Source organism: Gavialis gangeticus, unplaced genomic scaffold (assembly GCF_001723915.1).
Source record: "Gavialis gangeticus isolate Ggan-Ray unplaced genomic scaffold, GavGan_comp1, whole genome shotgun sequence".
Taxonomy (NCBI): Eukaryota; Metazoa; Chordata; order Crocodylia; family Gavialidae; genus Gavialis; species Gavialis gangeticus.
The window spans coordinates 43,471,535-43,484,139 of NW_017729000.1; the positions used below are offsets into that span (position 1 = coordinate 43,471,535).

General features: G+C 38.5%; 1 protein-coding gene across 1 annotated transcript in view; it reads left to right on the forward strand.

Annotated features, from left to right (window-relative positions):
- The window catches only part of CTNNA1 (catenin alpha 1), a 251,980-nt gene that overhangs the window by 198,308 nt on the left and 41,067 nt on the right, over nt 1-12,605 (forward strand). The window contains exon 9 of the mRNA XM_019506550.1: nt 7,440-7,532. Coding sequence (XP_019362095.1) covers nt 7,440-7,532 — 93 coding nt within the window. The remainder of the gene's footprint in view (nt 1-7,439; nt 7,533-12,605) is intronic.

Here is a 12,605-nt window from a genome sequence, read left to right on the forward strand (position 1 = left end):
CTGCTCTCCAAGCTGCTGGGCTGCATTCCTGTAAATCAGTTATTGGATTGGTATTGGCCAATACGGCTGGTTAATATGGTCAATATGGCTATCGGTATCGGCCAAGAAAATTTTTATTGGTGCACCCCTAGATTTTACTGGCTATAAAGTAATATTACAGAATTTTTAATCCTAAGAGTAGTTAAGTAGCTATGATGTTTTGTCTGGCTTTGGTACCTTCCAGTTCTAAGAAATAACACTCTTGTATTTTAGCACCTCTAGCACCTGGTCCAGATTTGTAAAGATTTATCTACGTGCTGGGATATCTTGGCAAATTAAACAATACCTTAAGGACATCTGGACCTCCAACTTGATATGGAAGAGGAGAAAATTTAAACAGACAGTATAGGTTTCAATGCAGTAAGGATCTGAGATGTTAGCTTACCTAAAGGAAAGATGATTTAACTGTTGTCAACCTACTTGTTGTCCAAAAAAAAAAAAAAAGTGCAAGCTTTAAAGAAAAGGCCATAGGTTCTCTTTTGATTATGGCTGATTGGGAACTTGAAGCTTTGTGAAATTCTGACATTTCAACTTCAGAATGAAAAGCTGAGATTTCCCCCTTTTTTTTTTTAAAGCTGTCTTAGACTATTGAATTGCTTGTTCCCATGGTGTTGGGAACAGTTCAGTATAACTTGCTGTGGTCAAAATTTTAATTAACTTTTACTAAGTGATATATTTTCAAGTCAAAATGAATTGAAAAGAGTTTATTAAACCAATGTTTAGAAAAAAAATTAGCAAACCAAATTGTCGAAAGAAATGTTTCTGCCAAATATGTTTGATTTTAAAAACACATTTTAAACATTGAAATATTTTAAAATTTATTGTTGATGTAGTTGGTTTCCACATCTAAAACTAAATGAAGCACCCTACTTATACCAAAAGCTGTAATGCAGTAAGTGAGAAGAACTAGTATTTTTTTAAAAACCTGCAAAAGCAGTATGATGTAGTTCTGTTTCTGCAAGATTTAGATTCTTCTTTTAATGGATAGTAGCAAAACATCAACTTGGAGGCCTTCCTGGAGTTAGTCTTTTTTAAACCAGACCCTAATGTGACCTAAAAAAAATAGAAAAGATAGAGCTTTTCTTTGCTTTACAGTGAATGTCCAAGCTGGTTTCAGAAGTTCTAATGCATGTCTGAGACCTCAGTCATCCACTAAATGCACAGAAGGTAAAATTTACATACTGTACATTTATAAGGTAAAAAATAAGCAGGACTCCATGTAATGGGGGAAAAACAGAAAAGGACAAATCTTTTCTTCCCTTTATAACTCGCATTAAAGAACTGATAGAAACACTTTCATTCAATCTCTGCAAGTCAGTCTAACCTGGCTAGGCTGAATCAGTTTGTAACTGTACAGATGTTCCAGAAATGCAGGCACATACCTGCAGTGGCTCAGGCTAGAAGCTGGGGGGGGGGTGGTACTAGAGCAGCCCTCCCTTTCCCACAGTGCTAAGTTGAGGGGAGCATGGCCAGGCCCCAGCAGGATGCTCTGATTAGGGAGGCACCCCCCCACACACACCCCTTCTGACCAGCCCAGCAGGGAATTTATAACGTAAGGAATTGATAATACTAGCTCAGTGTTAATCACCCCATTAAGACAACAACAAAGGGACATTACCAGCTCTCTGTTTGATTCTGCCTGTTTCCTTCTTCCCCCACTCCGCCTCCCGTCACAGCATATGGTCTGCTAGCTAATTGTGAGAGGCATCTGTAAGGCAGAGGGGCCCCCTGTTGAGCAGGGAGGGGAGAGGAGACCAGGGGAAAGCCAGGCAGATGTCTGCAGTCTCTGCCAAGCTGCAACCAGGGAGCAGAGGGGATTGGGGGCCAGCTCTGCTGTGATGCAGAGAGACCCATCCAGCCCAGAGACCATGCCAGGATAGTGAAGGAGTCTGGTTTAACTTTAAACCAGCAACATTTCTGACCCTACTAACTATGAAACTATGAAATGTTTGAGAAGGTAGAAACTTCTACCAGCTTTTCTTGACTGTAGTCTCACCTAATGAGTATAATGACAACTCCAGCTCATCTGGTTGATGTTCCTCTAGTTTTGAAACCAATGGAAATGGACTGGTCTTATCACCTGGTAGCAGCTTGTGCTTGAAATACTGTTTTTAACAGTAAGTCTAACTCTCTAAAATGATAGGCAGGAGTTGTGTTGTAGAGGCCTTCACTCAGCGTTGCACCAACCGTGGTTGCTGCTGATTTAGAAGAAGTTGTCTGAGAATATCAGTCTTACCCTGTCAAAACAAATAGATGCACAAGAATCAAATAATGTGAATTTGAGTTCCTTACATGAACTGTCACAGTAGCAGACACAAGAATTTCAGTGCAAAATAATCCTACAAGTGTCTTAATATTGCAGCAGCTGTTTTTCACATGGATTTCCTACATCCACAAGTAATGCTTCTTATTTTATGTGAACCTTTTTGGGGTAAGAGATGCCTCATTTAAGACAGTATTCTGTCTTCTCATGCTAGTACCATTGTTAGTACATTTTAAAGCTGAATTTTAAGTACAAAAATTCACATGGTCCAAACTATCTTCTAGAAAATTGCATCTAGTTTTCTTTTATTTGGCACCAGCACATTGGTTCAGTATGTAGCAAAGAGGTATGTTGAAATGGCTGTATTTGTGCATTTGTCACTGTAATATCTTAGATGAAGTGTCACTTAGGGGTAAATTAAAGCTCATTCATCCAAATGCTGGCAACAGTAGTAGCCAGCCTCAGGTCAGTCTTCCCTTTTAGGATATACAGGGCATTTTCTTGGAGGTGGCAGCTGTATACTCTATAGAATGTAAGTGCCTAGATATTGCATTAAAAAAAGAGATTTTTAATTTGATCTGTCTGTACTACAAGGGATATTTCTTTACTGAGATCCACTCCTGTTTCTCTGGTCGGACTTGTCATTGTAGGGTGTTTTTGTCACTTTCTGGGGAAGAAAAAAATCATGGTGGTTAATTGCATCTGTCTATTTCCTATCATCACATCTGTGTGGGGGTTTGTGACAGTATTGGGTTGTAAGTATGAAAAAGGGAGCAAGAATTCAGTTGCTTTTTTGCCCTCAGAACAGAATTGTTCTTTCTAAATCAAATCTAGGCCTCTTGTGATATCAGTCAGTTTGTTGAGGAGGGTTTATTCAGTTAAGTTTTATTGCATGCAACTTTTGCTTACTATACCTACCTTTTTATATCTGTTTTGGAAGTGCATGCCAACATGACACTTTGCCAGTTTGTTTAATTTAAGCTAGGTAAGTAACACTATGTAGATGCTCATGGCCATAATATGATTAACTTACCCCTGCAAAATCTCTTTGAACTAGAAACATTTCATTCTTATTTTACAGAAAGGAAACTAAAGTATAGAAATGAAGTGACTTATCTAAGGTCCTATAGAATCAAGATGCCTGCATTCCATTGCAACAGAATTTAGAAGCAATATAGTTTTTATAGCTATTGGCAGTTCTGGCAGGATAACTCGGAGGAGGATAACTAGCATCAAGGAGCTCAGAAGAAGAATGACTGATTGCCCCCTTTTTTGGTAGTATATAGCCTTTCAAAACTATAGGCTTCATTACTATTATGGATTCAAGTTGGTTAATCTCTTGGAATTTACCAAATTCTGTTTGGGAAAGGGAAAGCCAAAGTCCTCAGTGATTTGGCTGGGTGCTACTTTGCAGGCATTTCAATATAACCTCAATTCAGTATCCACCGGTGTTGTTTGGACTCACTGGGACCCGAGCACTTCTGAAAATGAAGTCAATATAGAAGCTGAGGGCAGTAGAAAATCTGCCCATAGGTAGTTCTTGCAGCTCAAGTGTTCAAAAATGAGTTTGTCTTTATATATTTAAAAAAAAAAAGTGTGTGTGGTGTGTGAATCCGTTTTGGCTCTCTGTTTGCCCTTTGTTTTTTGGGCTTTTAAGATGTAGTGGGGGGTGGGTTGGGTGTTCTTGCCAACCTGGAATATTTTTTAATGAGGGTTGACATTCTTGTAGTTGCAGATTACTGTGAGCTGGAGTTTTAAGTAAAATGATATATGTCTGTGTGTTTGAGAGAGCTGTATAATTTTTTTATATTTACTAAAATATCAAATACCTCTAGAATCCCAGAAAAAATGTGCACTGGCAACATTCTGTAGTATTTACATGGCTATAACAGGTATTGATTTCAGCGTGTATTCATGAGAGAATACATTAGCAGCTTTAGAAATGACCATGTAAGAATGACTTTTTTCAGCAGATGCACTCAATGTGTGCACCCAAAACCATAGCCACTTTAGTAGAAAGGGGAAAAACAGGTTTATTTTAATTACCATTAGCTCTCTCTAGACCCAACACATTTAGTGCTGATTTATATTCTACTGTATATCTTAGAAGGAAGTTTGTCCAGCTGTTGGCTTGTCTTCACTGGGTCTTACAGTTTAATAGGTATATGCAGTGCCCTAATTTGACTGCTAGAATATTAGTTAATGGAGATAACATTCAGTAGAAAAGGCTTGTTTAATTCCAGGGGTATAGGTTGTAGCCGTGTTAGACTAAGGATATGGGCAGACAAAGTTAGATTTCAGATATCAGATTTACCCAAAGAAAAGAAATTTGTTTGATTCCATGCAGCTTATGCAGGCCACCACCATTTGTGGGGAAGGCTTGAGAATGAATTCTTAATTGCCAAACTTAAATACATCTTAAAGTAGAGTCCTTAATGAGGCTAAACCTGTAGCCATACAGTGTTACCCTTATAAAGTCTGTTTCAAATATACAACTGCAATTTTGTTTTTGGGGGTGTTTTTTGGGGAGGGGGGGTTGCATTGTTCTGTTGCCATATTCATGGCAGCACAAAGATTTATTTTAAGGCAGATTATAAAATTGCCTGAAAACTAAATTAAAAAGATCGCTGTAGGGGCAAAAAGCTAACAGTGACTCTAAAAGCTGACGCAGCTTTAACTGTAGCACTATAAAAATCAGCCTTATAACTGCACAAGGAAAAAAAATAGTTATGCACTTGGAGGACAGTCATCCCAAGGTATGCCACCGCTCTTGTTTACCCAGCCATTTAGCATTTGAAATATACCTCTGATCTTGAGAGCTGCTTCAGCTTACATCATTCATCATTCAGTTTGGAAGCAAGAGAGGGAGAGAGATTTTGCACTGTAAATTTACTTGAGCTTTAGCATTACTAATGAAGTTGGTAAAAGGCTTCATTTAAGTATACATACAAAAAACTAGAACTGTTGGTTCCAAAATGATACCTTTTATTAGACCAACTAGGAAATCTCAAGAAAATTGTCCTTTTCTACAAGCTTTTGGGATCAAAGCCCCTTCTTCAGGCTGTGGGTAAAGTATAGATGGTAGAAGATGGTAAAAAGTCTGTACAGGTAGGAAATAAACTTCATTTTTGCACAGAGGAAGCTGAAGATGGGAAGGCTCTGTGCAAAAATGAAGTTTTTCCTACCTATGGGGACTTTTTACCATCTATACTTTTACCACAGCCTGATGAAGGGACTTTGATCCCAAAAGCTTGCAGAAAAGGACAGTTTTCTTGCGATTTCCCAGTTGGTCTAATAAAAGGTATCATTTTGGAACCAAAAGTTCTAATTTTTTTGTATGTCTTTTTGTCTCAGACCAACACAGCTGCCAAATACACTCCTCATTGAAGTATAATAACATGTGATTGGTGTCTACCACTGCCCCAGGAATGTATGTTCTCCATCTATAAATGCAAAACTCTAGAACTCTTAGTTCAGAAATGATATCTTTTATTAGACCAACTAAAAAATCACAAAAAAAAAAATCTTTTTCTACAAGCTTTCAGGTACACATGCCCTTCCTCAGACTCGGGGAAAATTAAAGATGGTAAAAAGTCCCTATAGGTAGAAAATAAACATTTTACTATAAAGTTTATAAAGTTTTTGTAAAGGAAATTAATTTAAAAAGATAGTAGTAATTTGATATTAACTTTCCTAAAACTTTATGTAGAGTTGTTTCATTTAAAAAGCTCTCAACTTTCTCAGCTTTTCTCTAAAAGAATGTTAGCAACCTGGTTCATCTCTGCTGTTACTTTCATTATATTTTGACTAGCCAGGTGACCAGGGGAGAGGGGGCCTCTAATTGTTTGTCAGCCAATCAGAGCACGAATAAAGTATGACAGACACACGGACAGACTTAGGCTTTTTTAATATTAGAATTTTTGTGGGGTGTTATTTTTAACTATTCTGTGGGGTGTTATTTTTTAACTCTTCTTTTGGGATCTTTTGCTGCTTTGAGCAGGTAGTTTTTTCCATTTTTAATAAGACAATGCTCAAAGTTCATCTTAGTTCATTTGTCTTTGTGCAGTTTTTATACCTCCTTATGTTCAAATGGAACTATATTGGAGTTCGAAATAGCAAGTTGTCATTCACTTGTCATATAAGGAATATAACTCACTTTAGTTTTATCCTTCTCTGAGAAATCTAATATGCAAAATATCTTCAATTACTAAACAAAATCTACCCTGTTTCCCTCCCATGTGTTCTAAAAGGTAGTTGTTAACAAGGTCCTAGTTTCAAGATGGCTGGTTAAAGAGAAGATGTCAAATAGAAGGTCAAACAAACTCTTGGCCTGAAATTCCAGTATCACAAGGATTCCAGGCCAGTTTCTGGGAATTCCAGCCAGTTGCTGGAATAATCTAGCAAATGTGGTGTTATGGATCGCAAAGTACCGAAACATTGTTAGAAGCATTGTCATATAAACTATGTGAAGTATTTTTTTTTAATGCAGCTTTATCTATGTACGGTAGCAAAGGCACTTACATGCAAAGGTACATTTTTAAAGTTGTAGGTAAACTGCATGATACTATGCCAGTTGATCACTGTAGGCTTGTAAAATTTTTAAATGCTTATCTTGTGAGTTTGTGTTTATCCATGTCTACATGTTGTGATGAACATTCAGAAGAGAAAGGGGTTAGTAGATATGGTAATGCAGTGTCAGTCTCATCCCTCCTCTGTCAGCCATTTCTTTCAGCCCTTTTAACAACTAAAATAGTGGGTTTCTAGCTTCTTTTTTTTTTACTCTTACATAGGAATGGGAATTTTAACAGTTACTTCAAGTGTCACTAAAGTGTTGCCCTTGTACATTAAAATAGATGCATCCTCTCCAATGAGTAAATGGGAACATTGAAGTTGTTCTTCTCATTTGAATGACTGTTGTTTTATGATCTGGTAGCCTGAGACAGAACAGATGTCACTGGTGATTGCAAATCTGTTAAATTGACTTAAAAGAATTTGGAGAGTGTGCATTTCTTGAAAGCTTACTGATCACAGAAAAAATGAAAGGTTACAGGTTTTGCTTCTTACTGCAGAAATAATAACTTATTTTCTAAAAGTGTTCTTTTTTCTTTTCTTTTTTTTTAATCTCCCTTCAATATAGGTTGCCAATTTGGCTTGTTCCATCTCAAACAATGAAGAAGGCGTGAAACTAGTTCGCATGTCAGCAAGCCAGCTTGAAGCCCTCTGCCCTCAGGTAATGAGCAAGCTTGAGTATTTCATACACGAACATAAGGAAAAAGTATTTGAATTGGTGGGGCTGATCTGGATTTTGGAGAATGGAAACTTCAGTTAGAAACTTCTTCACTAATGATACCCAGCAGAAGAGCTAAACTGTAATCTAGGCTAAGTGATTTCTCGTCCCATTACTAGTACATAAGTTCCAATCTCAGTTGGATCACAATGAAAACTGCTAGATAAATCAGTGAAACCCCAGAGTAGCATGTATGCATACTCATATTTCGGGAAAATGTGATATGAAGGCAAAACTGCTGTTTCTATCAAACACATCTCAGAATGGAGAGCTTTAACATATTTAAATGTTCTTGTCAAATAGTAGAGTGCATAAACATGCAGCTTTTCTTTGATATACTGGGTATGTTTAAACCATTTCAATTTGTGACTAGAATTACCTTTTGGATTCAGTCTGTTGCAAACAAGAAATCAAGTCAATAGAAGCACTAGACTGTACCAGGCTGTCATTTTTAATCACCTAAATCTTGATATGTAAAAACATCAACAACTAGGTAATATGAGTGGACTTGAGATCTTGGTGAATGTTGGTTCTCACAGTTCCTTAATGGAAGCTGAATGATAAATTCAGAGCTCTGAAACATAAATAAACCATTACAGATAGGAATGAACAGAAGTGTGTATTTGAAAATTACATTAAGTTTGTCCATTGGTTCCTGTGAGAGGGTGATCTGTCTCCTTAAGATTGTTTGTTTTGAATTTTAGGCTTTTCCTATATCAATGTATTTAGAAATTTGTGGTGTTCTGAATAGGTGCGAGAGAGAGAGAGAGAAATGTAAAAAAGTAAAAAAAAAAAAAAAAAAAAAAAAAAAAAAAAAGCTATAGCTTAGCTTCTTTCTAGTATTCTTGGAAAACCAGAAAAAATTAGTTAAATGGGCAAAACTACATGAACCTAAATGGCAAGCTTTAAAAAATGCTCTCCTGCTGGAAGGAATGTTGGATCTTGTTTGACTTTTTTTTATTAGCCAAGTGTGGAAAAAGAGGAAGAGAGCAGTATTTATTAAACACTAAAATTAGTTTGGCAGTTGTTTATGGATTCGCTCATGGACAGTGTCCATTATTACCCTGTGCAGAAAAAATAGAGTTTATAGGTGAAAGTGGAATGATTTTGGCAGCTGCAGAAAGGTTGTTCCAAACCTGTATGTGGTATGCATGAAGATGCTAAATTGATGAACGCAGTAAAAATGTAGATACAAGAATCTATCCTCTCCAGGAAGTCATCAAATATACACATTTTTTGGAAGCTTCCTAAGTGCTGGGTGGTGTCCCAGTGCCAAGTCCCTGTATTTCAGAAGAAGGGGTAATTAAAATAATCAATTCTATTTCAGTATTTGTAAAAATAGACATACTGGATCATATTTCTGAAAAAGCCTACTTGCATCCATTACCAGGTGCAGGCACAGAAGCAGAGGCTAAGTAGAGACCCTTTCTTTTAAGGTACTGGCAAAGCACAATGAACCAGATTTATCAGTCAAACACAGCATCCAAGTGTGATTGTTTTTAACCTGTCACAGTAGAGGTGGGCAGTTATTTCGGCTGGAGCACCACTTAATGAGTTTTGGTGAGCTGTTGAGAGCCCCACACACAAAATTAATGGCGAAGGTATTTTAACAAATTATAGAAAAAAAACAAATCATATGCTAAAAATCAAACATCTACTATAAAATATCTTAATTTTATTTCAAAAAATAATTTTTGTCCTGCTTGATTTTTAGTAGTATATAGAGAGGTGAGGCACTCAGCCAAGGGAGGACCCCATCCCCAGCAGAGCCCTGCCACCCCACAAATCATAAAGGAGTTTGTCTCACCCTGACATGTCCCTCAAGAGCCACCTGCACCCCAAACTGGCCTGCCCCCCACTTCTTTCCATCTACACTTGCTCCCATAAAGCCTGGGGAAGCCCAGGAGCCCCCTCTAGCCTGTCCCAGCTTCCAGCCAGGGTCATGCAGGTTGCCCCATCTGCAGCCCAGTGGCCCTGCTTCCTTCAGGAGGAGCTTAACTCGTAGCCCCAGGGCACTGGGGGCAGCCTCACTTGGGCAGATGGGACGGGAGCCACACTGGCTTCAGCCAGAAGGCAGCTGGTGGCTGGGCCAGCCCCTGGCACTGTGTGGCAAAGCTGGAGACAGGTCCAGAGCTGGACTTTACCTGCTGGGAAGTGCTGAGGAAGCTCCACCACCCCCAAGCACAGGTGCAGAGCACCCACTGCATAGTCCTAGCACCTGGGGTGACTTCCACCAGCTCTGAGCCACAGGCAGACAAGGAGCTGCCAGCACAGCCCAAGTGGGAGCAGCAAGGCCCCAGTGGGGCTTGCCTTAGGCATGCCACGAAGAGCCAGGTGGGCAAGGTTGCTTCTGTCCTGTGTCCCCTGCAGTGCCAGCAGAGGCCAGAGCTGGAGCTCTGCCAGGGCCTAAGCCTAAGTGCAGCTCACCCAGGGCCTACCCCACAATGCCTGGCAGGTGGAGCTGCTTCCGCCCAGCATCCCCTGCAGTGCCAGCTGAGGCCAGAGCCGGAGCCACCACCTGCCCACAGGCCGAATAGAATCAGTTGGTCAGCCAGATACGACACATAGGCCATGTTTTGCCTACCCCTGTTGCAGGGTCTATTTAGTCAGTGTCACGTTTATCAGGTTAGCTGCACTTCTTTTCCTGTATGTCCATATGACTGCAACTCCTCAGCTCTGACTAAAATCTGGTTTTCTTTGGGGAAAAAGCATGCTTCTGGATTCAGTATGTGTCATATCACCTAGTATTTACAAAAACAAAGAAATGAGATAACACCTATACCATAGCAAGGGATCATGTAGGAAAGTGAGAATGTATTTATTTAAAGGAAGTGTTGTGGCTGAAAAGTTGAAATTGAAATGTAGTGTACAATAAACCAGCGAATGGACCATCAGCATTTACTGTAGTGTGGATATGTAGTCACTGCTTCAGGAGAATAAAATTCTTACTTAAATAATTGCTTACTGCAGAAACATGTGGTCCAGTAAGTTATTTAATCATAACAGCTACATCTTAATTTGCTGAAACTTTAATCTATGTTAGAGACTAAGTGCCTTTGCTCTTAAAAAGGAACAGAAGTAAGGAAGTGAAAGTATACGGCTACCATAGTATTTGGCTACTGGCAAACAAGGAAAGTTTGAATATAGGTTAAGAAAAATATATCTAATTCAATATGTGGGCTCTGAGGCTCTCAAACTTACAATTTGGTTTTACAGTAAAGCAAAGAGGTTCATCTAAAAGCTCTACAGATGGGAATAGTTAAATTTGCTTAATATGACCATGTTCTTGAAAATTAGCTCTTGCTAATGATTCTATTTGATTTTTTCCCATGCATGAATCTCCAGTTAATCTGTTTGAAACTTAAATGTCAGGGAAAGCATTTATAATATCAAGAATTTATTATTGGTTTAGGAAAAAACCTTCGGAAAATCATACACGCTAGCCATTTTTTTTTCCTTTGTCTTTTTTTACTATAACTTGTACATTAAAAGTAATATGCTAAGCATTAAGGTTCAGTGCGACAGGAAGCTGATATAGCACCTACGGACCCATCACAGGCAGTGGAAGACCTAAACAGCATGTGTTTTCTTTCTTAGAAGTTAATTTTTCATCTCACCTGAACTTACTCTCCTTGTGTCTACTAATAGGTAAACAAAATTCTCAGACCTCTCAGGATCAGCATCATATAACTTTATGACTGTATCATATTACAGACATGGTGTGTAAATAATAAGGAAAAGCAAAGACATTTGTAGTATAAGTATATATGAGGAAGGAACAATAGCCTTAACACGGCAAAATACTGTATTTACTTGAACAAATTATAAGACAGGTGGGCAAAATGCAGCCCAGGGGCTGGATGCAGCCCACCAGGCCATTCTATCCGGTCCATGGGGCCCCTAAACAATTTAGAAAATTAATATTTATCTGCCCTGGGATGGCTGTCATGCGGCCCTCAATGGCTTGCCAAAACTCAGTAAGCTGCCCTCTGCCCAAAATAATTGCCCACCCCTGTTATAAGATGACCTCCGATAATTAGATTCTATATATGGAAAATGTATAAATGTATTATACTTTTCCAGGTATAGAATCTAATTATTGGAGGTTTGCCTTGAATTTGTGCTACAGCAAGGAAAATAAATCTGGGGGATCACTGCTTATAGATATCTGGTAAAACAAATGGTAACATATGCTGATCACACCTACTGACAAAGCACACAAATGATACCAACCATGAAGACCCCTGAGTAGGAGCTGGCAAATGCTAAGAAAAAGTTAAAATGTAATGTAAATTATGTTTGCAGGGTTTTTAAGATGAAAATTAGACATGCCCTGTGGGTTTTTCGGCTCTCCCTGTACCTGCAGTATCAGCCTCCAGTCCACTGATGGCCAGGAAGAGGCCATCTCTTTTTTCTTTGTGCCAAAGACCTTGTATACAAGTATATTCGACTCTTCTTTTTACTCTCCTCATTGACAGGCTATTTCATCTCTTCTGAATTTATAAACCAATGAATACCTCCACAAACTATTCCAGTATCAGTGAAGGTTCCTTGAGATATTTTAATTGGCACTTCTGTAGAAACAGACGATCTCAAACGCTAAAGACAAATAAACACGTTAATACAGACAACATAACTATCCAGCTTTCTTCAAAGAGGACATGCAGGGGGCAAATAAGATGAAGTCATAACCGCACAATAAACTTGAGCAGATATCTTCATTTCTTTTATCTGTCAGGGTAAGGGAGAGCAGGAATAAGCCCAGAAGAAGGGTTGCAAGTAGCCGTAGATGTTACCGCTTAAAGGCTGAATATTTCATCACTGGCAGAATTTACTCTGTGGACTACAGTATGAGAACAGCTTCTAGCTAAAATAAATCCCTGAAGCTTGCTAGTGTGTCTTGCACTCAAATTTTGTGAAATGCATAAATAAACAGCACAAATAGAAGAATTTACCATACTTATTTTTCCACTAATTCTTAAATTTGATTTTTTTTTTTTTTTTTTTTTTTTTTTT